The sequence below is a fragment of the Pan troglodytes genome, chromosome 7, assembly GCF_028858775.2.
Source record: "Pan troglodytes isolate AG18354 chromosome 7, NHGRI_mPanTro3-v2.0_pri, whole genome shotgun sequence".
NCBI classification, from domain to species: Eukaryota; Metazoa; Chordata; class Mammalia; order Primates; family Hominidae; genus Pan; species Pan troglodytes.
Window position 1 is genome coordinate 41,761,139 of NC_072405.2, and position 25,467 is coordinate 41,786,605.

General features: G+C 42.7%; 1 protein-coding gene and 1 long non-coding RNA gene across 3 annotated transcripts in view; one reads left to right on the plus strand and one right to left on the minus strand.

Moving 5' to 3' along the window:
- Positions 1-938: 938 nt before the first annotated feature.
- The window catches only part of FUT10 (fucosyltransferase 10), a 104,602-nt gene continuing 80,073 nt past the window's right edge, over positions 939-25,467 (minus strand). The window contains exons 4-6 of one of the 2 annotated variants that reach the window (XM_054656640.2): positions 17,878-18,713; positions 1,511-1,671; positions 939-1,078 (exon numbers count right to left, since the gene is read on the minus strand). In XM_054656640.2, coding sequence (XP_054512615.1) covers positions 1,006-1,078; positions 1,511-1,671; positions 17,878-18,713 — 1,070 coding nt within the window. In that variant the 3' untranslated portion in view covers positions 939-1,005. Of the gene's footprint in view, positions 1,079-1,416; positions 1,672-17,877; positions 18,714-25,467 lie in introns of those variants that run through there. The other variant, XM_054656641.2, reaches the window with a different exon arrangement.
- LOC107976284 (uncharacterized) lies at positions 6,542-7,541 on the plus strand. Its single transcript, XR_001720137.3, has 2 exons — positions 6,542-6,840; positions 7,329-7,541. It is a non-coding gene; the product is annotated as an uncharacterized LOC107976284 (long non-coding RNA).

Here is a 25,467-nt window from a genome sequence, read left to right on the forward strand (position 1 = left end):
TTTTTGGATGCAAAAACTAAGGCCGATGGAGGTTAAGAGATATGTCCAAGATCATATTTAGTTAATGAAAGAGCTGGGATTGGGAAGAACCCAGATATAGACACCTTTTCTCATCCAATGTGATCCTTCTGGCTTCTATAAGGAGGTATTGGTTTTGGTTCTCCTTTCTCACACGCTGGCTGACAAAGCCCAGCCAGAGCTACCTAATGAAGACGCTGCTCACTGCTAAGCACACCAAGGGCACAGCCTTCAATACAATGAGAGCTGATGCTAAGCAAGCACTCGTCAATTCCCCCTCATGCCATGACACAGACATGAGCATCACAGACTCTTCCTGTCCTCTGGCTGCCTTCTGAGACTTGCGGCTTTCCATGATGAAGAATGGAAATCATGACACAACAGTGGCAACAGGCTTTTAGTATCATCTAGAAACCTCCCCTCCCTCACATGGAAAGAAAACATGAGCCAGTGTTTTCCTCCTTGTCTTCTGAGGTGCTCCAGTACATGCCCCAGACAGGAGAGCTGAACCTTCCCTATAGCAGGATCCGAAATGACAGGAAATGCCCACAAACTGAATGCCTGTGGCTGCCACTGTGACAGGCTGCACATCATCCTACGAACAGACAAATCAGCTTCAGCACAATTGGAGTTCCTGGGGGTATTCACTTCTACTCTCGTGCTGCTCAAAATGTCCAGGCTGTGCGGCCTGAATCATAAGCATAGCAATTCTTAATATTATTCTGCGCAGCAGAAGGGGTAAGTGGTAACATCTCACTAATCAAAACACACAGGAGTTACTGTGTCTTTACAAGACATTCTACTTTGAAGGGAAAATGGGAGGCGATAGGGCAAGGCACAACTAAAGAAAGTGAGAGAGGTGGCTCAGGGTATGGAGAAGAAGGTAGACACACATAAGTTCTTTTCACTTGAAGAGTGGATAGTGGATAAACTTGAAACAGCTTTTATTACTCACTTACATCCCTGGAAACCAACAGATGGGATCTCTCATTGCCAAGTTCTAATGTATTTCATGTTCATGCTCGGCTGCAGGATACCAGGTTTGCCAAATACCAATAAGCTGTTGAGAGTGAGGTGAGTATCAAGAATCTATAGCTAGATCGTCTCCCTCCATTGCACAAGAAAAGTACTCACTCTAGGTGAATTTCCACAAAAGGCAGTAAGTATGTGGGTCCACAGACATGGACATGGAAGATAACCAGTGTCCATAAGAAATATTTCCTTTTTTAGTATAAAAAATATAGTGGCAACCCCTAAGGGTAATTTACATCTATTCTTTGAAAGGGCTCATTATGAGTACTGCAGCAACTAATTATTATCCTGATGGATAGTCAACAGAATAGCTATTATGTTCAAATATCAAGGCAACCTAGAAAATAAACCTCAAGAAGGCTCTAGTCTGTTTCATTCTGATCATTTTTGAAATCAGTCCTTGAATACTAGGCCCCAAAACTCTCGAGATGAAAAGTTTTGATTCCTATCAACCAGCCACCTTAGTGCCTGGGCTTCTTTCTTGGATTGTTCAAAGCTGGATATCCACATCTCTCGCAAAGAGCTCAAAGGTGGAGTCCGGAGTGGTGAGAAAGCAAACACTGTGGGCTCTGGGCAACTCAGGTGGGTATCTTCTGCCTCCCATCTTTTGGGTGGTAAGCCCTGCAGGAAGAGAAAAGAGAAATGAATTAAAAACATATGATAATGAAGCACAATTCCCTTAAAGCAACAGACTTTCCTTAAAACAACAGCTTTACCCCATGGAGTTAAAGGGGAAAGAAAGCATCTCACATATTGCCTCACTTAATTCTTACGGTAAGCATATTGAATAGGTGCTACTACCCCATTTTACAGGAGTGGAAACTAAACCACAAAAAAGTTACATAAATTGCCCCAAACAGTATATACTTAAGATCGAATATAGTTCTCTTTAGATTCTAAAGCCTTCCCCTCCCTCTGGTTATTTATCTGTTGATTTGTTTATTCCTTTTCCCCCTATTATCCCACCCCTATCCTCCTCCCCATAGGCAAATATTTTAAGATGTTTAACACAGTTCTTTGTATTTGCATGTAAGCGTATTCGAATACTCATTGCAAAATGTGTTCTCAATCTCTGGGCATTTATTTTTAATATACTTATATGTTATTGTATGTCTCATTTGTTTGCTACTTTTTCACCAAGAACTGTTTTTACATCTATCTATGTTGTCACACATTACAACTAATCTCTGTTTTTAATATATTTCCACTGCACTCAACTGTCCCCAGTACTAAGATGTTTCCACCCAACAATAATGGTACCTGACATTGGCATAATACCTCCCAGCTTCAAAATGCTGCAATGAGCTTGGTCCACGCTCAGTCTTGGCTTATTTCCATGGTCTCCTAACTAACCCCTTGATTCCACTTCTGATCCTCTGCAGGCTACACTCAGCAGCCCTTCTCATTCCAAGTTCAAGTCCAAGTCCTTAAAATGGCCTACATGTTCAGGATTTGACCTTCCAATAATTTAGAAGGGAGAAAGGGAGAAAAGAAAAAAAAAAGTAAAACAGAAAGAGGAGAGACAGAAAAACTCCAGGATAACAGACTGAACACACATATCCAATTTCATTTCCTCCAGAAACACCATTAAAATGAGAGTAAAAGGACTGTTCTTGAAAGGCATTAACCTGTAAGAATTGGGAGAATGGAAGAGGGCAGAAGAGTAACAAAACATAGAAGAATAGGAAAATTAGCAACTTCACAGTGGGAAAACCTAGCACATACCACCTGAACCAAGCAATCAAAGTTAACATTACCAGTCATACGTTATGTTGGTATAATGCATCCCCTGATACAGGGGTCCTCAACTCCCGAGTCATGAACCAGTACTGTTCCCTGGCCTGTTAGGAACCGGGCTGCAGAGCAGGAGGTGAGCAGCATGCATGTGAGCATTGCCGCCTGAGCTCTGCCTCCTGTCAGATCATCAGCAACATTAGATTCTCCTAAGAGGGTGAACCTTATTGTGAACTGCACATGTGAGGAATCCAGCTTGCTCACTCCTTATAAACATCTAATCCCCTACCCACCTACTGGTCTGTGGAAAAATTGTCTTCCACAAAATAGGTCTCTGGTGCCAAAAAGGTTAGGAACAGCTGCCCTAATAGGATGCAATGAGAACACGTTTACCTCTGTGGTATTATTCCCCATAATCCATAACCCAAGTGTTAACATGAGAAGACATTAGACAAACTGTATGAAGGGACAGTCTACAAAATACTGACCAGTACTCTTGAAAAGTTATTAAAAATAAGAAAAAGCTTGAGCAACTGTCCAGGTTGGAGGAGACTAATGAAACGTGATGGCTTAATTACAGCCTGGTATCCCGAATTTGATCCTAGCACAGACAGAGGATGTTACAGAAATATGGCCAAATATGACTAAAGAGAAATATGACTAGACTCTGCAGTTTAGCAAGCAGTAATGTGCCAATATGAATTTCTTATTGGTGACAAATGTACCACAGTTACGTAAAATGATAGCATGAGGGGAAGCCAGGGAAAAGGCATACAGAAATCTGAACTATCTTTAAAATATTCTGTAAACAAAATTAAGTGTTTTTAGTAAAAGACAATGGCAAAATACCTTCAAAATTCTGAGAAAAATGAATGTCCATTTTAGTGGTTTACAGTCAGCTAACCTATTGCTTAAATTTAGGGTAGAATTAAGACATTTTCTTTTCTTTTCTTTTTTTTTTTTTTTTGAGACGGAATCTCGCTTTGTCTCCCAGGCTGGAGTGCAGTGGCATGATCTCAGCTCACTGCAACCTCCACCTCCTGGGTTCTAGTGATTCTCCTGCCTCAGCCTCCCAAGTAGCTGAGATTACAAGTGCCTGCCACTATGTCCAGCTAATTTTTTTTATTTTTTTTTATTTTTAGTAGAGACGGGGTTTCACCATGTTGTCCAGGTTGGTCTTGAAATCCTGACCTCAGGTGATCCACCCGCCTCAGCCTCCCAAAGTGCTGGGATTACAGGCACGAGCCACCATGCTCAGCTGAAATGAAGACATTTTCACACATTCTCGCATGTACCTCTTCTCAGGAAGCGACTGGAGAGTATGATCAACCAAAACAAGAGAATAAACTAAGAAAACAGGAGACATAGCATGCAGGAAACAGATGTCAACAGAAGAGAAAAAAAGAAAAGAAAGAAAATTCCCAAAATGCTGGGGAAGTGACATCTCAGGCTGCTGCTCCACACTAAGGTAGAGGACAATGAGCACAGATGGGAGTGGGTCAGAGGCTCCGGGAGAGATCCCTTCCATAAGATCAAGAGAGCTGGACGCCTGCCATATCTCAACATCTTCAGAGGAGAGTTAAACAATCAACAAAGACTGAATGACTGACAGGTACATGGAAAAATAATCAAATAAGGACGCAATTATTACCTGGGAAAGAAACAAAAAACTGTATATGTAACGGGGAAAATGATAGTGTACTACATGGTTTATTTTTTAATAACAGTCACACAGTTATATTCAAACACTGAATATAAAAAGAATACTATGTAAATGTGTTACTTAGAAACATAGAGTAAATAGGCCAGGTGTGGTGGCTCACTCCTGTAATCCCAGCACTTTCGGAGGCCAAGGCAGGTGGATCACTTGAGGTCAGGAGTTAGAGACCAGCCTGGCCAACATGGTGAAACCCTGTCTCTATCAAAAATACAAAAATTAGCCGGGTGTGGTGGCGAGTGCCTGTAATCCCAGCTACTCAGGAGGATGAGGCAGGAGAATCGCTTGAACCCAGGAGACAGAGGTTACAGTGAGCCAAGATCATGCCACTGCACACCAGCCTGGGTGAGAGAGTGAGACTCTATCTCAAAAAAAAAAAAAAAAAAAAAAAAAACAGAAAAAGAAACAGAAACATTGGGTAAATACCAAAATAGTTAAATAATTAGCTAAATGTTGTGGTTGCTTCTGGGAAGGACAGAAAAGGGAAAAGAAGTGGAAGACTGCTGTTTTTGTTAATTAACTTTGTAGAAATATTTGATTCTTCAACCTATATGCATGTATATATTTTTCTTAAAAAAAAACTGTCTTAATGGGAAGACAATCCATTATGTGTCAGGTTTATAATTATTAGAATCTTCATCCATTCCAAATTTAGAAAGCATAGCAGAAAAACCAGTTGGAAATATAAAAATGTGGGTGCTACTTATGATTGGCTCAACATATTTTCTTTTCTTTAAAACTCCCATAGGAAATATATGAGGAGATACTACGAGTATTTAGTGTGAAGAGGTGATGATTTTGAGTGAACAGTTTGTCTTCAAGCAAAGAAGTCCCTTCAAGTGAAGGGACTATATAAGTGGAAGTGTGAATTAACTTGTTTGGTAAAATGTGAAACACAGAGATGGCCAAGTCCTCCTTTCACTTGGGAACCACTGATGGATTATCATGAAGTCTGACTTCCAAGGGCCTAGAACTTGAGCAGGGATTCTTTACCAAGCACAGAGAACCAGAGTGCAAATTGAAATTGCAAACCATTAGGAATGCTAAGACAAAATCTGGGAAATCTATGAATATCAAGTTCAAAGGACCAAAGTTAGGCTCAAAATTGTGATTACGTTAGCCAGAGTTCATGGTTGGATAGAGACTGGATTTGAAGCAAGAGCAGAACAAAATCAAGTAAGGAGATGCAAAACAACTTTCAACTTTTGAGAGGCCACTGTTCACCTCTATTGGCTGGTAGGTACAGATGCCAGACTGTATCCTGCCAAACTGAGGAATCAGAGCAGGTAGCTAAGAATTGACGATAAAGGCCAGGCACATTGGCTCACACCTGTAATCTCAGCAATTAGGCTGAGGCGGGTGGATCACGAGGTCAAGAGTTCAAGACCAGCCTGGCCAACATAGTGAAACCCCATCTCTACTAAAAATGTAACAAATTAGCTGGGCATGGTGGCATATGCCTGTAATCCCAGCTACTCAGGAGGCTGAGGCAGGAGAATCACTTGAAGCTGGGAGGCGGAGGTTGCAGTAAGCTGAGATCGCACCATTGCACTCCAGCCCAGGCAACAGTGCAAGACTCTGTCTCAAAAAAAAAAAAAAAAAAAAAAAAGAATTGACTATAAAAGGGGAAGTTTCAGTTCAATACAAAGAACCAAATGTTCTGTTTATCTTTTGTCAAAACAAACAAAAGATAAAATAAGCTACCTTTAAAAATAATGAAATCACCAACACTGAAAATGCTCCAGCACAAACTAATGGATGGCTTGCTCATGATACTCGAGTCACCAGGCAGCTGGTAATTGTACAGATCACATAACCTTCCATGGTCTTCCCAACCCTGACCTTGCATAACGGTTTATATGAGAAAGTCAGTAATATTACCCTATTTCCTTGCCTTCCCACTCAGGAGAGGAGCCCATCAAGTGTAGGATAAAGTTCCAACTCAAGGTGACATCACAGAGAAAAGAATCTTATGAAATGAACTCTTTTCACTCTAACATTCTGCCAGAAATATTTCACAGTATGACCCAAAGGAAGTGTGTCTGATGAAGTAGTTATGACAGTTTTAGAAGTAACTTAAGTTTCAGTATCCCTTTCCAGCTGAGGTCTTGTGCGGAAAAACCAGCTGTTTCTAAAGTATGATTTTAAAAGATTTTGTTTCCAAAGAGAACGTGGTTCCTAGTAATGAGAAAAATACAGATAATCCTCAAATTCATAACTTCTTGAGCCCATCAGGGAACTGAATTCCAGAGGGTGACAAAGCCCCTTTGAGGAAAGATGGATAATCTGTTTCACCTTTGGCAGAACACAGGAGAGAGAGGTGATCACCATACAAACAGGTAACAAGAAATCAGTTAAAATTTTAATAAATTCTTAGAAGTGGAGTAACCATATCAGCTGGAATAGCTGGGATGCCCAGATACAAAAATGAGAGTTCAAACTCATCAAAAGCTCTTTTCTATGGACCTCCATCAAATGCTCAGAAGGAAGATTGGGGGCAGCACAGGATTGGAAAGGGTCTCCCTCCTTGGCACAGCGTGGTGGATGATCTTCCTCTGCTAGGGGAATTCAGGAAGCCTCTCCACCCTCCCCAGACCTTTTCCTCATACATGTAAAGGCCTTAAGCCACTGCGGGAGCAGTAGCAAACCCTTCTGCTCCCAGATCCAAGGGAAAAATCTATTACTTCTTGGGGAGAGGGAGAAGCAAAACTCCTCTTTCTCATGGTTGGGGGCAGGATGGAAACCATTTTGGGCCTAGAATCCTATCATGATACCAGAAGTTACACCACTGGGGAGGGGCATAAACTCTCCCTCCAACTAACCACAGATACAAGGCAGAGCTTGGCTGCCAAGAGAAGAAGAGGCAAGGACACTGGAAAAGCTTCACCCCTGAGACCCAGGAATCCAGAACCTGCCTGAGGCTGTGAAGACAACAAAGAACCTGCCCTACTCCCAACATAAGTTTACTGCTAAGGAATGAATAACAGGAGTTTGCTGGTGGGGAGAAGCAAGAATATTAAAATAGACCTCATCTGTGGCATAGCAATGCAGGAATTGCTAAAACGCTGAGGGTGGAGGAGAAATATTGAGAAAAACTCTTTAACACCCCAGGCCCCACTTTAAACATAGGCAATAGCGGTGCTTAGTCACTGGATAATTATTATTACTGGAAATGTTTGAAACCTGAGGAGCACAAAAGGTAACAATAGCAACACAAAATCCAACTCTAGCTCAACTCTTGACTAACCTGACTCTACCTCCCTAATATGGTTTGGCTTTGTGTCCCCACCCAAATGTCATCTTGAATTGTAATCCCCGTGTGTCAAGGGAGGGAACTGGTGGGAAGTGATTGGATCATGGAGGTGATCTCCCCCATGCTGTTGTCATGATAGTGAGTTCTCACGAGATCTGATGGTTTAAATATATGGCATTTCCTCTCTCTCTCCCTCTCTCCCTCTCTCCCTCCCTCCCCTCCTGCTTTGTCGTGGTAAGATGTGTTTGTTTCCCCACTTTGCTTTTTGCCATGATTGTAAGTTTCCCAAGACCTCCCTTGCCATGCAGAACTGTGAGTCAATTTAACCTCTCTCCTTATGAATACCCAGTCTTGGTTGGTTCTTTATAAGCAGTGGGAAAATGGAGTAATACACGTCCCTCCTCCCCAACCCATGCACATTAACAGCCTTGACAGAAAAGAGGCATGTCCATTGCCATACATAAACATTGATCTTGGTCTCTATGCTTTTGTACATAATGTCCAGGAATCAAAAAAAAAAAAATCATGAAACACATAAAAAGAGAAAAAACAAAAAAACAAACACTATCAAGAGATAAAGCCATCAACAGAACCAGACTCACAAATGACTCAGATGTTGGAACTATCAGGCAGGAACTTTAAACTACCATTAGTATGTTAAAGAATATAGTAAAAGGCTGGGCGCAGTGGCTCACGCCTGTAATCTCAGCACTTTGGGAGGCTGAGGCAGGTGGATCACGAGGTCAGGAGTTCTAGGCCAGCCTGGCCAACATGGCGAAACCCTGTCTCTACTAAAAATACAAAAATTTGCCAGGTGTGGTGGCATGCACCTGTAGTCCCAGCTAGTCAGGATGCTGAGGCAGGATAATTGCTGGACTCCAAAAGGCAGAGGTTGCAGTGGGCTGAGATCACACCACTGCACTCCAGCCTGGGCAACAGAGCAAGACTCTGTCTAAAAAAAAAAAAATATATATATATATATATATATATTTAGTGTGTGTATATATATATATACACACTATATATATAACATAAATATACACTATATATGCTATATATACACTATATATATGCTATATATACACTATATATACTCTATATATATACTATATATGCACTATATATATACTATATATACACTACATATACTCTCTATATATACTATATATGCACTGTATATATACTATATATACACTATATATACTCTCTATATATACTATATATACACTATATATACTCTATATATATACTATATATACTATATATACACTATATATACTCTATATATATACTATATATACTCTATATATATACTCTATATACACTATATATATACTCTCTATATATATACTATATATATACACTATATATATACTCTATATATATACACTATATATATATATATATAGTAGAAAAGGGAGACAATATGCATGAACATAAGGGTAATTTCAGCAGGGAGATGTAATATAAAACAGGAGTCAAATGGAAATACTAGGTTTCTGCAGCTAAAGAGATGCTGAATTAGGTGATTCCTAAGCTACTTTCAATTCTGACATTGTATGATTCTAAGACCACCACTTCAAGAAGGTAAGAGAAGATAAATGATAAGAAAACGGATGGTTTATATGTAGAAAACATGAGATAACTAATAATCTCCCACTTGGAATTGTTCCTTCTCATCTTCAATCTAAAATACAAAAAGTGACCAGGTACAGTGGCTCATGCCTATAATCCCAGCATTTTGGGAGGCCAAGGTGGGAGGATTGCTTGAGGTCAGAAGTTTAAAACCAGCCTGGGCAACATAGCAAGACCCTGTCTCTACAAAAATAAAAGTTAAAAAATTAGGTATGGTGGCATATGCTGTAGTCCCGGCTACTCAGGAGGCTGAGGCAGGAGGAATGCTTGAGTCCAGCAGTTCAAGACTACAGTGAGCTATGATTGCACCACTGCACTCCAGCCTGGGTGATAGAATGAGACCCTGTCTCAAAAAAAAAAAAAAAAAAAAAAATGCCAGGCACTGTGGCTCACACCTGTAATCCCAGCACTTTGGAGGGCCAAAGCAGGAGAATGGCTTGACCCGAGTTTGAGACCAGCATGGGAAACATAGTGAGACTCCAACTTTACAGAAAAACTTTAAAAAATTAACCAGGCATGGTGACATGCACCTGTAATCTTAGCTACTCAGGAGGCTGAGATGGAAGGATCACTTGAGCCCAGGAAGTGGAAGCTATAGTGAACCATGACCACACCACTGCACTTCAGCCTGGGCAACAGAGGAAGACCCTGTCTCAATCAATCAAATTTATATATGTGTATATATAAAATATATAAAGCAATGGAAAATTACTACAGGCAACTCCAGTTAAAAAGTAAATTCTATTAACCTTAAGACAGATTGTCTGTTTTGTTCAGCTTAAATACAGATAGGAAATCACCAAATTATCCTGTCTTTTAGTCTTTCGTACTAAATCCTTTTTTCCTAGAAGCCTTCCCCCACTTTTATACTTTATCATTCTAACTTAAAAAGAAATCCAAACTATTTAAAACATCACATTTAATCTGTAGGAAGAAAAATTTTGACCTAAGGTACATCTGTCTTTGAACAACTGACATCATGATACAGGAAGTATAAGATCTTACCCTTCATAGATAGTAGATAAAAGTTTGTTTAAAGAAAGGACATGTAAGGTAGTTCATGCTCTCCTGGTAAGTGCCCATTTGATGACTTAGGGTTATTACTTCTGGTGGTGATTTAGTACCAAAGGATGTCTTATGCTAGAAAGCTTTAAAATGAAGAGAGTGCACTTAAATGCAGCATTTGTTACGAGTTCATCATCTTAGCGTGGTAGTTAATGGAATCTTTGTAACAGCTGTATTCTGATACTGTGGCGGTAGTACTAACAGCTGGCTGCCAGTGATTAAGATGGCCTTTTGGAAGACTCTTGTAGAACCTTTACCAAAAGCATCCAGATCTCTCATTTTAGAGAATTTTTCCTTCACAGTGCACAAAGCTTATTCCTTTAATAATGTCTAATCTAAACTGTAAGCCCTATGACAAGGGACCATGTCTTTTCTTGCTTACCATTATCTAGCACAATAATGCCCGAATCAGAGCGCATCTTCAATACAATTTTTTTCAACTAGTTTGTTTAATAAAGAAAATAGGCTGGGCACAGTGGCTAACACACGCAATCCCAGCACTTTGGGAGGCTGAGATGGGCACATTGCTTGAGCTAAGGACTTCGAGACCAGCCTGGGAAACATGGCAAAACTCCATCTCTACAAAAATTACAAAAATTTGCCAGGCATGGTGGCTGCGCCTACAGTCCCAGCTACTCGGGAGTCTGAGGTGGGAGGACCACTCAAGCCTCGGAGCTGGAGGTTGCAGTGAGCCGAGATCACACCACTGTACTCCAGCCTGGGTGATAGAGACCCTGTCCCAATCAATCAATCAATCAAATGGAGATTTCCAAATAAAAATGGTTGACTAGACACACACTTTTAATTTCATTCCCTCCTGAAATCCCATAAAATGACAGCAAGGTGTTGTTTTTTTTTATGGCATAGATTCCTGAAGAAAAACAAAATGATAAAGAAAACAAAAAATTTCGGAAGTTGCAAAGTTAACAGATGGGTGGCAAATGACTTAGTTGATGTGAGAAAGCTGAGTTCTAAGAAGCAGCGGGAAAGCAGAAAAGCAACTCAACGTTCACTGCAGCGTGCACAAGATGCTGCAGAATTTGGTGGTGCACAGAACCTCTGGCAGTGGGTGTAAAGGAGGGGCTGAAAGGGAAGTGGTTGCCAGTTTTGTAGGAGGCAACTGAAGACCCAAATCATCACTGTGCACAAGCAAGAAACCGACGTTCTCCTACCCCAGCAGCCCCTGAGTATTGTCCAAAGAAACTTAACAGTAGATCATTAGACTAGGGGAGAGTAGGCATGAACGAGGGTAAGAGTACCGCCCTCTAGCAGATTCCTGAACTTCTCAACTTCATCTATCCCTTGCCCCACCTGCGCAGGGCTCTGACCAACAGTACACCTCACCTCCTTCCATGTGACTTCCTGCTCTAGAATTTAACTGTTGGAGTCACTGTGGAACTCTTCTCAGCACCCATATCACACATGTGTAACCCAAAAGGTAGAGCAAGTTAGGACCAGTGGGGCAAATTTTGGACCACGGAGAAAGCAGGGCCCATGGATCAATTTTCTCCCCTTCCTTACCTAGAAGGAATGATTCCGAGTGCAGTATGTGCTTCTCAGGGGCAGGGTCCTGAGGACGAACCAATCACTCCCACTTAACACTCAGCTCAGTAACATCATCGCATTGCCCTCCTTCCTTCCCTGGTTCACTCCCCTACTCCTCCCTCCAACCCTCTAGGACTGCACTCCCTAACAGAATCACAGCACAGATGCCTCTGTTTCCATTTCTGTTTTCTGTGGAAGCCAGGTTAAGATCGTTAGTACCAGGAGTGGCGCTAAAGAGCATTATTCACCTGATGGCAATAAAAGCCCCATTGCTGGTGGTAAAGCCCCATTAAAATTAATATCACCTGCTTTATCACCAGCACTCAACACCTAAGTGAGAAACAGAGGCCCTACTCTGAGAAGAAATAGCTTAAATACCAAGAGAAGCAGCAAAGGCTAGGGTGTACTGTCAAGAACTGGGTAAGTGGCCAGGCACGGTGGCTCATACCTGTAATCCCAGCACTTTGGGAGGCTGAGGTTGGAGGATCACTTGAAGTCAGGAGTTCAAGACCAGCCTGGCCAACATGTTGAAACCCCCGTCTCTACTAAATATACAAAAATTAGCTGGGCGTGGTGGTGCACACCTGTAATCCCAGCTACTCAGGAGGCTGAGGCAGGCGAATTGCTTGAATCCGAGAGGCAGAGGTTGCAGTGAGCCGAAATTGCACCACTGCACTCCAGCCTGGGTGACAGAGTGAGACTCTGTCTCAAAAAACAACTGCCCCCTCAGACAGGATAGTAAGTCTGAAGCAACACCATCGTCTTGGAAAAACTGTAGAGATCAATGCCCCACAAGACCAAGGAGTTTTCCCCATCATAATCCCCACCACCACCATTTAATTCACTGTTCTGACCCCTGAAAAAAAAAACAACAGATAAATCATGGCAGATGGTAGGGGACTACCAGGAACTTAACCTGACAGTAGTTCCAACTGCAGCTGCCTTGCTGAAACTGGTATCTACACAGGATCAACACGGCTCCAATCAGTATCTGATATTGATGCACACCAATAAGCAGCCACTGAGAGAAAGCTCACAACAAGCAGGTAGGTATTATGAGTTATTGGATTTCAGCCAGCCTGTCCCTTTGTTACCCCAATACTGGTTCCACTGACCCATGAACAGGACATTGTAGGAATGATGGAGGCTATGCATGAACAGAAGAGCTTTGGCTCTCACTCAAAGGCAGAATTCATCACTGCCACTGTTGAAGACCTGATCTACCAGCAACAATGATCAATGCTAAAGCTTCTGATAAGGCACAATTCCTTGAGGAGAATATCTAGTCTCTAGTCTCCCAGTGACAGGCTAAAATCCTTTTACTTGAGAAGGAATAGCAATTAGTCCTTGCTGAAATTGACACCTACCTTAGATATACTCATGGGGAACTTCCTTGTCCCCCATACCTCTGCCTACTCTATCACTCAGGGGTTACAGAATGCCTTCTTCAGGCCGGGCGTGGTGGCTCACACCTGTAATCCCAGCACTATGGGAGGCCGAGGTGGGTAGACCACCTGAGGTCAGGTGTTCAAGACCAGCCTGACCAACATGGTGAAACCCCGTCTCTACTAAAAATATAAAAAATTAGCCAGGCATGGTGGTGAGCACCTGTAATCCTAACTACTCAGGAGGCTAAGGCAGGAGAATCATTTGAACGCGGGAGGCAGAGGTTGCAGTAAGCCAAGTTCGTGCCACCGCACTCCAGCCTGGGTGACAAAGTGAGAATCTGTCTAAAAAAAAAAAAAAAAGAATACCTTCTTCAGCAACATGGTATTTTGTACAACACTAACTCAGACTCAGGGACCCATTGCATGGTGAGAGAGGTACCAAAATGGACACATGACACTGTGACAACAATGTGACAGTGGGCACAGCAGTCACTGGTTTTACCAGGTACTCCATCACTCAGAAGAAGCCAGCCTCAAAGAACTATGGAATAGCCTATAAATAGCTCAGCTCAAGGACAATACTCTCTGGGTTTAAGACACCAGTAGTCCATACGTGGGACTGTGCTCCAAATACCTAGACTAGATACAGGAACCAACCCATTGAAGTAGAACTGACTAATCTCACCCTCATTCCCAGTGACCCACTTGCTTATTTTGTGGTTCTCATCCCTGCAACCCTAGGCTTTCCAGGTTCCTGGTTCCCAGGTGGTGGGGGAAGGGGCATTCTTTTCCATTAGGGGAACAGGAAGGTGCCCACTGAACTTGAATCTACAGAACTGTAACTGCTACCCGGTCACTTTGAATTCATTGTGCAAGCAGGAAAATGAAGAAATTATTGTACTGGTCGTGGTAATGGACTCATGAGGAGATGGCATTCCCACTACACAGTGGAAGCAAACAGGGTCTGTCGAGGACGGGGCCATGATGAACGGGGGAAAGTGTAACTGCCATGATCACAGTCTCAGAGGGGTAAGGCAACCACAGGCTCCTGAGGGAAGAGGGTCTGGGTCACCCTATCAGGCAAGCAGCCAAGAATAGTCAAATCACTGGCCAAGAGTGAAGGAAGGCAGGGCGCAGTGGCTCACACCTGTAATCCCGGCACTTTGGGAGGCCAAGGCAGGTGGATTACTTGAGGTCAGGAGTTCGAGATCAGCCTGGCCAATGTGGTGAAACCCCATCTGTACTAAAAATACAAAAAAAATTAGCTAGCCCTGGTGGCAGGTGCCTGTAATCCCAGCTTCTTAGGAGGCTGAGGCAGGAGAATCACTTTGGCTGAAAGAGGAAAATAAAAAATGAAACATACTTAAGTAGCTTACTTTATGTTGTGCCATATAGAACGAATCCCGTAAAATAAGTGCAAATGAAAACTGGTGGCTGGGCGCAGTGGCTGATGCCTGTAATCCCAGAGCTTTGGGAGGCCGAGGCCGGTGGATCACCTGAGGTCAGGAGTTCGAGACCAGCCTGGTCAACATGGCGGAAACTCCGTCTCTACTAAAAATACAAAAATTAGCCAGGTGTGGTGGCATGCGCCTGTAATCCCAGCTGCTCGGGAGGCTGTGGCACGAGAATCGCTTGAGCCTAGGAGGCAGAGGTTGCAGTGAGCCGAGATCACGCCACTACACTCCAGCCTGGACAACAGAGCAAGGCTCCGTCTCAAAAAAAAAAAAAAAAAAAAAAAAAAAGTCTAATACCTTTTCATTTACTTTCATAGAACGTTTTATTCTGCTTTTCAATAATAAGCACATTAGCATTTTGGAATTGGAACTACTTCATTAAAATGCAAGCAAAGCCTCCTAATCATCTTCGCTGACCACCTCTCTGGGAGGAATCAGAGCAGGCTGGAGAAAAGCCTACTCTCATTTTCCTCAATGAGTCCAAAGAGAAGGACATCCAATCATACTACCTTTGGGCATTCTGAAATGCCACATTCAGTTAGCTGTTTCTGTTAGAACTGCAGGAATGATCTCCTACATCTTTTCTAAAGCTATTTACCCGCTGGGCGCTGTGGCTCACGCCTGTAATCCCAGCACTTTGTGAGGCCGAGGCGGGAGGATCACGAGGTTGGGAGATCAAAACCATCCTTGCTAACACGATGAAACCCCGTCTCTACTAAAAATACAAAAAATTAGCCAGGCGTGGTGGCGGGTGCCTGTAGTCCCAGCTACTCGGGAGGCTGAAGCAGGAGAATGGCGTGAACCCGGGAGGTGGAGCTTGCAGTGAGCCGAGATCACGCCACTGCACTCCAGCCAGAGAGACAGAGGGAGATTCTGTCTCAGAAAAAAAAGCTATTTACCAACGCCAGCATACCCTCTCTTCCAGTTCGCAATAATTATCTCAATAGGGTTTTTGTGAGGTACAGAAGCAGTTAGGGTTTGCATATTTCAGTTTTCTGTGAATATAATCTTGAAGCCTTGAAATGGTCTTGAAACCTAGCCCAAGCAAATCATCACCCTCAGAAATTCTGTTTTCTACCTTGATATATTTTGAGAATAAATAATTCGTATAGCATGGGCAATTAATGTGGTCTCTACTCTCTCATGTTTTCACATGGGTGGGTGTGTGTGTGTTTGTGTGTGTGTGTGTATTTAATTTTTTGCTTATGGCCCTATAAATTAGATCATACAGGAAGCCATCAGAAATCAGGATGCATTCTCTGAGAAGAATGATGTAATATTTAGTGTTCATGTTGTGGACCAAGACAGTCAGCATAAAATAAATGATTTTATGAGTTGAACAGTTATACAAAACAAGAAAGAAGAATTTAAATTTTAATAATTCTTAAAATCTTAAAAAATATATTTCAAATATTTTAAATTTGTCTACCATTTACATAGTTAGTATCTGAGAGCCCCATATGGTATACATACAATACCTAAAGATAATTTCACACACTGTTTAGGTTTATGTTTGACCTAAAATTCATATAATAACCAAAGTAAACATGTAAATATTTAAGAAAAGTTGTTGGCCTTCAGAAAATTTAGATAAGGCCAGACGTGGTGGCTCACACCTGTAATCCCAGCACTTTGGGAGGCTGAGACAGGCAGATCACCTGAGGTCAGGAGTTCGAGACCAGCCTGGCCAACATGGTGAAACCCCATCTCTACTAAAAATACAAAAATTAGTCAGGTGTGGTGACTTATGCCTGTAGTCCCAGCTACTCAGGATGCTGAGGCACAAGAATTGCTTGAACCTGGGAGGTGGAGGTTGCAGTGAGCTGAGATGGTGCCACTGCACTCCAGCCTGGGCAACAGAGTGAGACTCAGTCTCAAAAAAAGAAGAAGAAGAAGAAGAAAATATTTAGATAAAACCTTAACATCTATGAGAGTCTGGCACAGCAATGATGGGTGATAGGCAAGTGCCATGTGTGGGCCACCTCACTGTGTAAAAATTTCAGGAGAAGTTGAAAGTAATCTTTTTCTTTCAACAAATTTCCTTTGAATAAATTAAGTTACACATAAAGTAGGTTCATTCCCATTATAAACAAATAAAGTAAGCAAACAAACACCAAGCACCATCTAGAAATTTGAAGACATTACTAAGAAGTTCATAACAATTTAAGAAAGTTTTTATAAGGATTATCCCCATCATTATTTCAGTAGTTTCTCTTTATATTAATAAGCACATGTTTGCCAGAAAGAGAAAGAGTAAATATTAGAGCAGCAAGCAAAATGAAAATGAGTTTGAAAGTGGAGGCTGTGGAGTGTCAGTGTGAGAGGTCTGGCAGAAATTATCATACTCCTTCGCCATGGCATTGATGGAGAGGCTAAAGGATTGACCGTGTGGATAAGCAGAACTCTTTTTTTTTTTTTTTTTTTTTTTGAGACAGAGTCTCGCTCTGTCGCCCAGGCTGTAGTATTGTGGCATGATCTCAGCTCACTGCAACCTCTGCATCCTGGATTCCAGCAATTCTCCCACTTCAGCCTCTCGAGTAGCTGGGATTACAAGTGCATGTCACCATGCCCGGCTAATTTTTATATTTTTAATAGAGATGGGGTTTTGCCATGTTGCCCAGGCTGGTCTCGAACCCCTGGGCTCAAGTGATCCACCCACCTCAACCTCCCAAAGTGCTCCAATTACAGGTGTGAGCCACCATGCCTGGCAAGAACTCTTAATTTTTTATGTTAGGGACTCTTCCCCTTTTCTGCAGTTTTCTGTGTCACTGCCCAGCACCTGCAGCATGGGATCCTCCAGAAGAAACAATAAAGGAAAATGAAGGCTTTCAGGAATGAAGGCCTGTCCAGGGCTTGTAAACTTCATGACAGTCCCAAAAGGTAGCAATGGAATATTCAACCTTCCTGCAAAGCCCGGTCTCTCTGATAGGAATGAAGAACACTGATGAGGTGGCAACAACAGAAGGAAATGCAGGAGAGCAGAGAACATCAAGATGGCTAGCCTGCTGGCTCTATGCCCACCTTTGATTTGCTTACCTTTTCCTGAAGCCTGATATTAGCCCACACCTTGGTGCACACCATACACTCAAATGCATCGATGTAATTGTCCTGGTTGACGTCTTGCACTCCCCATTTCCGTTCCCTGAGAGCTGTCAGAAGTCGCTGGTTAGAGATCTCACCCTTCAGCTTCCATTCTACATAGGCCTCATACAATCTGTCATCAGAATCCAGTCGTCTGATGTAACTTGCCAGTTCCCTGGGGTGAGAAAATTCTGATACAAGAATAGCACTTTTGTTACTTGGAAGCCAGTCTGTGATGCTGGGGGATCCGTAATATACAGGGACTACCCCCAGTTTCAGTGGCCTCCAGAACTTCTCAGTGATGTAGTCATCACAAACTGCATTCTCAAAAGCTAGGATAAACTTATACTGTGCAATGATCCTATAAAAGCCATCGGCATCCATAGAGGCTGGATTTTTCAGCTGCTGAGGGAGGTCTTTGTTTCGTAAACATTCACCATAGGAATCGACCTCGATGTAAGTCATCAGCTTGCGAACATAGCTGTCCCTGTCTGATGGTGGGTCACAGTCTGACTGTACATACACCAGCGGAGCAAGTCTTTTTCTAAGCTTGTTTTTGGACTGCAAAGGAACTAGGTATCGGAGTGACTTCAGGACTTCAATGCTCTCCAAGTATTGGGTAGTTAGTGGCAAGTGGGAATGCCTGCTGAACGTGGCAGTGTAGTTGAACAAGGTGATCACTGGTTTATGAAAGAGCTTATAATTGTTTTTCGGGGACTCTTCGTGAAAAAGAGCCCAGTCATGATGGGCTTTCCGAGGCAGAGGTAAGCTATCTATGTTAAAGTCAGTACCTAGGAGAAGAAAATGAGATATTAATTAGTATTTCCAAAAGAATGTTGCTAAGTTTGGGTCTACCTGGTAAGATTAGAATACAGAGGAGTCTGAGGCTATGAATAAGAAGCATGTGGCCGGGCACGGTGGCTCACGCCTGTAATCCCAGCACTTTGGGAGGCCAAGGCAGGTGGATCACTTGAGGTCAGGAGTTCGAGACCAGCCTGGCCAACATGGTGAAACTCTGTCTCTGCTAAAAATACAAAAATTAGCTGGGCATGGTGGCACATTGCCTGTAATCCCAGCTACCTGGGAAGCTGAGGCAGGAGAATCACTTGAACCTGGGAGGTGAAGATTGAGCCACTGCACTCCAGCCTGGGTGACAGAGCAAGACTCTGTCTCAAAATATGTGTGTGTGTGTGTGTGTCATACACACACACACACACACATATGAAGCATGTTACAGTGTCACTGCAAAGTGCCTGGCAGTCAGTCACAAAGCTTTCACCCCAGAAACTACTGAGGGAGAGGATCACCAAAGAGGGGGACTATCATTTCTCATTTTATGAAAAAGGAAACAGGAGTCGTGTCTGGCCAGGTTCTAAAGGAGAATTTATTCCATTGCCTCTTGCAATGGGCTTTTCTTCCTGAAAGTGTTACCTACAAGTAAATAGGAGAAATAAAGAGATAAAGACAGTTCTTTAAAAAGAAAAGAGCAAGAGAAAGGAAGCCAAAAAAGGAAAGCAACCAGGTCAGCAGGTTGATTAACTGCAAAAAAAAAAAAAAAAAAAAAAAAAGTGAAACCATGCAAAAGTAGCCAGAAGAAATATAGAGGATAGATTTTTTTTAATCCAAAATGATCGATTTCAGCAAAGTGCAGTTAATCAATCTTAGTCAAAATGGTAGACAAGAGGCTTTTAAAGATGAAAGAGCTGATAATAGCACTATGTTACAGACCACTGCAGGATGGACAGGAATTAACAAGCGCATGGAGAAATAAAGAAGGCCTAACAGGATTACAATTATGAGTGATCCTAGCATCCACGGGATTAATTGAAAAACCTCTGAAACATGATGATGTGCAGACAGAAGTGATGGATGTGGTAAGCGATTGTTTCCTGGCTGCATGGGTGGAGATCCAATCAGGGAGAACTTATTTCAATAACTGAGAAAGAAGAACTAAGACAATAACACAATAGGTAATATACAATTTCTGAAGTATTCTTGACATGGATAATTTTGTAGACCCTTGAGTTTTTTTAAAATAAATATAAGGAAACAGGAAAAAATTCATCTTCCAATACCCACTGGAAAAGAAAATACCGAATATATATTTATGCCAAAATAAAACTTTATCAACATTTTCTGGCAGAGCTCATAAAAATTAATTATTTAATGCCAGTGTACACTCCCACAAATAAAGATAAACTCTTCAGTGCCAACACTACATCAATGAGAAATCAATTAATCAAGAAAGGCTTTTAAACAAAGATCAGATAAGATTATGTCACAGGACATGTACTAAGCACAGAGAAATTGCTGAAGAAAGTGCCTCTGTTTTGATAGCAGGCTTTTATTCTCAATCTTTGGCAATGACATACTAACGTAAAAATGGGCTTGTCCTTGTTTATTGGCATTTGCTATATTTGACCTTAGGCTTAAAAAAGAACACTCACCCATATACCTGAAATCTAATGGCATATAAAGTTGGATGGCTGGCAAAGGTTAATAATCATTAAGATAGAGAAACATGAGGATATGAAAGAGAATGTGAGAAGAAAGGCAACTGACTGCATTGAAGTACAACAGCTGCTGCTCAAAAAGGGTCTAAGCTGGCTGAGAGGCCAATGATAGGAACCAGAACCTATAAAATTGAGTTAGAACACAAAGTTGCCGCCTAAGGCATAACAGAGAATCAAGGCCATTTGCCTGGGAGAGAAAGTACTAGAGTCCAGTCCACAGGAATCAGAAGCAGGGATTTAAGGTGTGAGATGAGAGATTAAAGAGGATATGATTAAAACAAAAGTGGGTCCAGAATTAACTGGGGGGATCAGGCACAGGGGATTTGAGTGAGTGACCCAAACACCACTCACTGTCTGCTGCTACCTACTAGGTGGCACATGGAAGATTCTTAACCTAGCTCAGCATGGGTGCACCTCAGCAAAGATACCAGATGCAGAGCTGGGAAGCAGAAAGACACAAAGCCTGCCTCAGGTGCTTCAGAGAATGGACAGGGCTCAAGTCCCAACTCTGCTGGTCTACATCAAGAAAGACGAGGAAGAGCTGAAGGCAGCTGTGTCTAGACTCTTGTGGCCACTATGTAGGTCCACTCAGGCTGTGTTGCTAATAGGAACAGGACTCCAAACCTGCACTAGGTATAATGAGCCTGTCATTCATGACAACTAGGAGATGCAGGCTTACAGGCTCACTCATAGCTATATTGATATGAGAATCTCCATGTGGGAAGGAAGGGGAGAAGAGGCTGAGATCCCTCTTGCATACAATCTATAGTGGCCAAAAATGCCTGCAGAATCTATTCATACGCATGCATGAAGAAGCAACAGGCCATTTTAAAAATGAAAATGAGAAGGTCTCCTGCATTCATCTGAATTATGTTTAGTCTGCAGGGGTGCAGCTGCCTTTAATAGTGGGAGATGCTTATTAATAGAGAGGAAAGTTAAAGGGACCTAGCCTTCCAGAAATATTTCCCATGTTTGCTATCTATAAAAGCATTTCCTGGTAACTTCCCTGAGATACATCCACACAAAACACAATCACACATGCGTGTGCCTGTGTGCAATCACGCTAATATAGGTTTTCTGTGAGATTGTCAGATGCTTTCAAACTAAACTTCTCTGGAGAAGATTAAAAATAGGTCATTTTGGCAGGGCACAATGGCTCACACCTATAATCCCAGCACTTTGGGAGGCCAAGGCAGGCAGATTACTTGAGGTCAGGAGTTCGGGACCAGCCTGGCCAACATGGTGAAACCCCATCTCTACTAAAAATACAAAAATTAGCCAGGCATGGTGGCACATGGTAGTAGTAATCCCAGCTACTCGGGAGGCTGAGGCAGAAGAATTGCATGAACTGGGGAGGCAGAGGTTGCAGTGAGCCAAGATCACATCACTATACTTCAGCCTGGGCGACAGAGTGAGACTCTGTCTCAAAAAGTAAAAAAAACAATAAATAAATAAAAACACGTCATTTTGCCCTGCAAGCATCCATCTCTCCTAAGCCTAGAGCTTCAGATGGTAAGTGCTGAAGAATACTGAAATTAGAACCATGACCAACCTGGCCAGGCATGGTGCTCTCACACCTGTAATCCCAGGACATTGTGGGGCTGAGGTGGATCACCTGAGGTCAGGAGTTCAAGACCAGCCTGGCCAACATGGTGAAACCCTGTTTCTACTAAAAATTCAAAAATTAGCTGGGCATGGTGGTGCATGCCTATAATTCCAGCTACTCGACGCTGAGAAGGAGAATTGCTTGAACTTGGGAGGCAGAGGTTTCAGTGACCCGAGATTGCACCACTGCATTCCCTCCTGGGCGACAGAGTGAGACTCTGTCTCAAAAACAAAACAAAACAAAACAAAAAAAGAACCATGACCAACCTAAACTACTTCACTGGGGATATCATGGCCTAGAACATAAGTGTCAATATCGGACAATTTCTAAAAGGTATTGGATGTGGCTCAGAAAAAAACTGAGTTATTTAGCTCTCCCCAACTCCATCGCAATGCCTACTGTAACAAGAGTTGGAACTGGAGTCTATAGAGAAATGAAAATCAATTAACCTATGGTATATCCACAAAAATGTGACTAATGTATGTGCAATTGGCTCACTAGTTTTCTAGTCATGTTCACTGCTCTTACATTTAACAATTTCAGATTCAAACTTTCATTCCTCTGGGTTATTTTGTGTTTACTGAATTCTGACAAACGTATTCGTTCCTTTAAACAACAGCTAAACAGATCTTTGGCACTAATGTGCACTGTAAAGGGAATTGCAACTTGGAATACAAATGGAATAAAATGAATGCTGGCAAAGGGTGGCAGATTGCTGACTATGGAGACTGGATCTAAAAGAGCAGAGGAGCCTGAGAGTGACATACTTTATGGGATGTGTTTATATGCCCCTCTCCTTCTGCAGGAGCATGGCCTCTTCTTTCATTACTCCCACACAAACTGGTGAAAACAGAAGGCAACATACATTATTAACCTCACTTTACTAATGCAGTGTGAATCACTCATCTAGAGCTGAAAATCCCGGGTGGGGACAAGAACGTTGGACCAGCAAATAGGAAAGGACCAGAGGGATGACAGGCCCTGCTGCAATGTTGATTCCATGGAATGACATTCTTGGTACTTGCAATTACACCCACAGAAATGTTAGCCAGCTTTAGCACACTAATGATGTGGAAAGCCCAGCCTGCCTTAATTTGGAAAAGAGAAGTGCTTCTGCAGAATGCTCTCCAAAGGTAATCTGTTTTAAAAAATAATCTCTACCATAAAACTGCTGTGTCCTTTTGGGAGACTGAAGCAGGAGGATTGCTTGAGCCCAGGAGTTCAAGGCCAACCTGGGCAGCATAGTGAGACCCTGTCCACAAGAAATGTTTTTAAAAAATTAGCTGGATGTGATGGTGCACACCTATAGTCCCAGATATTCAGGAGGCTGAGGTAGGAGGATCGCTTGAGCCCAAGAGGTTGAGGCTGCAGTGTACCGTGATCACGCCACTGCACTCCAGCCTGGGTGACAGAGCGAGATCTTGTCTCAAAAAAATATAAATAAAATAAAATAAAAATTACCATCATTTTCTGCCAAAGGTGGTGATTCTTCTTGGGACCTGGCATGAGGTAAAAAGGGGGAAAGAGATGACTCTCCCTTGCTTGCTAACTGACCCTCACCTAATCCCTCAAACCTTCCCATCCATCCACTCAGGACCCCCACAAGTGAACCACTCATTTCCTCTTCTTCTTTGGAGTGAGGGTGGAAGTTCACTCAAATCCTGTTCGAAGTCTCACCCCTCTTTACCCACAATGTCCAGACTGACTCCAGATCACATAAGGACCTGCCACTTAGCAACACTGCCCCAGATCTGAGTAGCCCCTTAATCTTTCACATGCTGAACCAATACTGTAAGCCAGCGATAAAGTTGTTTTTCACATTTATATTTTTCGTGGAATGATTTCAAATATACCAATGCCAATTTCCTATAAGAAACAAAACATGATATACATGAAAGGTTTTGCTGTTAAAAATTAAAAAAAAAAAGATCTCCACCATAATGGGTCAATGTGCCAATGCTCATATAAATCCATCTCTAAAGCACAGAATTTAAAGCAGAGACTTCCTTTCTGGTGGAGAAAAATTTCTTCCAGATACACCAATGTCCCCCAACACACCTGCCTTTCGGATTTAAAACACTAGCCTTATTAGTACAACAGTCTTTAGCCCAAGATTACAGTACTCTCAGCCAAATCCAGGTTCATAAAGAGCACAGAGTCAGCTTAGTACTTTTTTCTAAGAGGAGGCTGCATGAGTCATTGGCTTGTCAGTTGCTCAGCTCCATGTCCAACCTTCTATGCTATGCTCCTTATTGTATGGGGCTGAAACTCTGCAAACTTCATTCCTCAGGCTCCCTGGACAACTGGCTTGCAATTAGGTGTTACAACTAGGAGCACTGTAAGAAGACTGAAGGTGGGAATGATACAGACAGGAGGCAGTGAAATACTGGGTAGAAGAGGGTGGGGTCCCTGGCAAGGGTTCTACCCTCAAGCCTGGACCCTCGGCCCTAAATGAGAAATTTACATCCCCACTTTCCTGCCCAAATGTTGCCTTTTGGCCTGCCCCACCACCTATCCTGTGCCCATAAAAACCCCAAGCTCCACTGGCAGAGGAGCAGAGCGGTGTGGCAGAAAAGCAGAAGAGAAGGAGCATCTGAACATGGAGAGGAGAAGAGGCAGCTGGACATCAGAGATTACAGTCAGAGAGGAGTTCGGCCGGGGACGATTGGAGAGGAGTTTGGCCAGGGACAGTTAGAGAGGACTTTGGCCATCCCCGGCCAAACTCCAGGGGAAGATCATCTTCCCGCTCTATCCCCTTTCCAGCTCCCCATCCCACTGAGAGCCACTTCCACCACTCAATAAAATCTCCACATTCACCACCCTTCAAGTCAGTTTGACCTCATTCCTCTTGGGCACTGGATAAGGACCTGAGCGTAGGTTCAAGAGGCTGTCAAACTGACTCTCCACTGAGCTGTTTAACACTTAGCCATCCATGGACGACAAGTGCTAAAAGAGCACTGATTGTAACACATGCCCTCTGGGGCTTCAGAGGTCACAGGCAACCCCTAGACACTGCCGTAGGCTGGTATGCGTTTTGTTCCTGCTGGCGCCCAAAAGCATTTGCCCAGGCTCCTGCACCCGCTCACCTGCATGCTCCCCTTCCTGCAAGGGGTTTGAGCATGGTGGCCAAGTAAACAAGTAAACAAGCCATCCCTGTCGCAAGGCCCACAAGGGAGTCACGGGAACTATCCTGTCTCAGAAGGAAGAGAGTAGGAAACTCTTCCAATTCTCATGTAGCAGAGCAAGCATTAGCACTCCTGACTGTGATAAGATCAGCTGTAGCATCAAGGTGTAATGGTAGTGGTGACGTGAGCTAAGCAGACAGTGGTGATAGCGATAGTAGCAGTGACAATAACCTGGGAGTGCTGGCTAGAGAGTTCTTGCCCAGTTAACTCACCCCCAACAGTAGAGCCTCAGAGACCCACT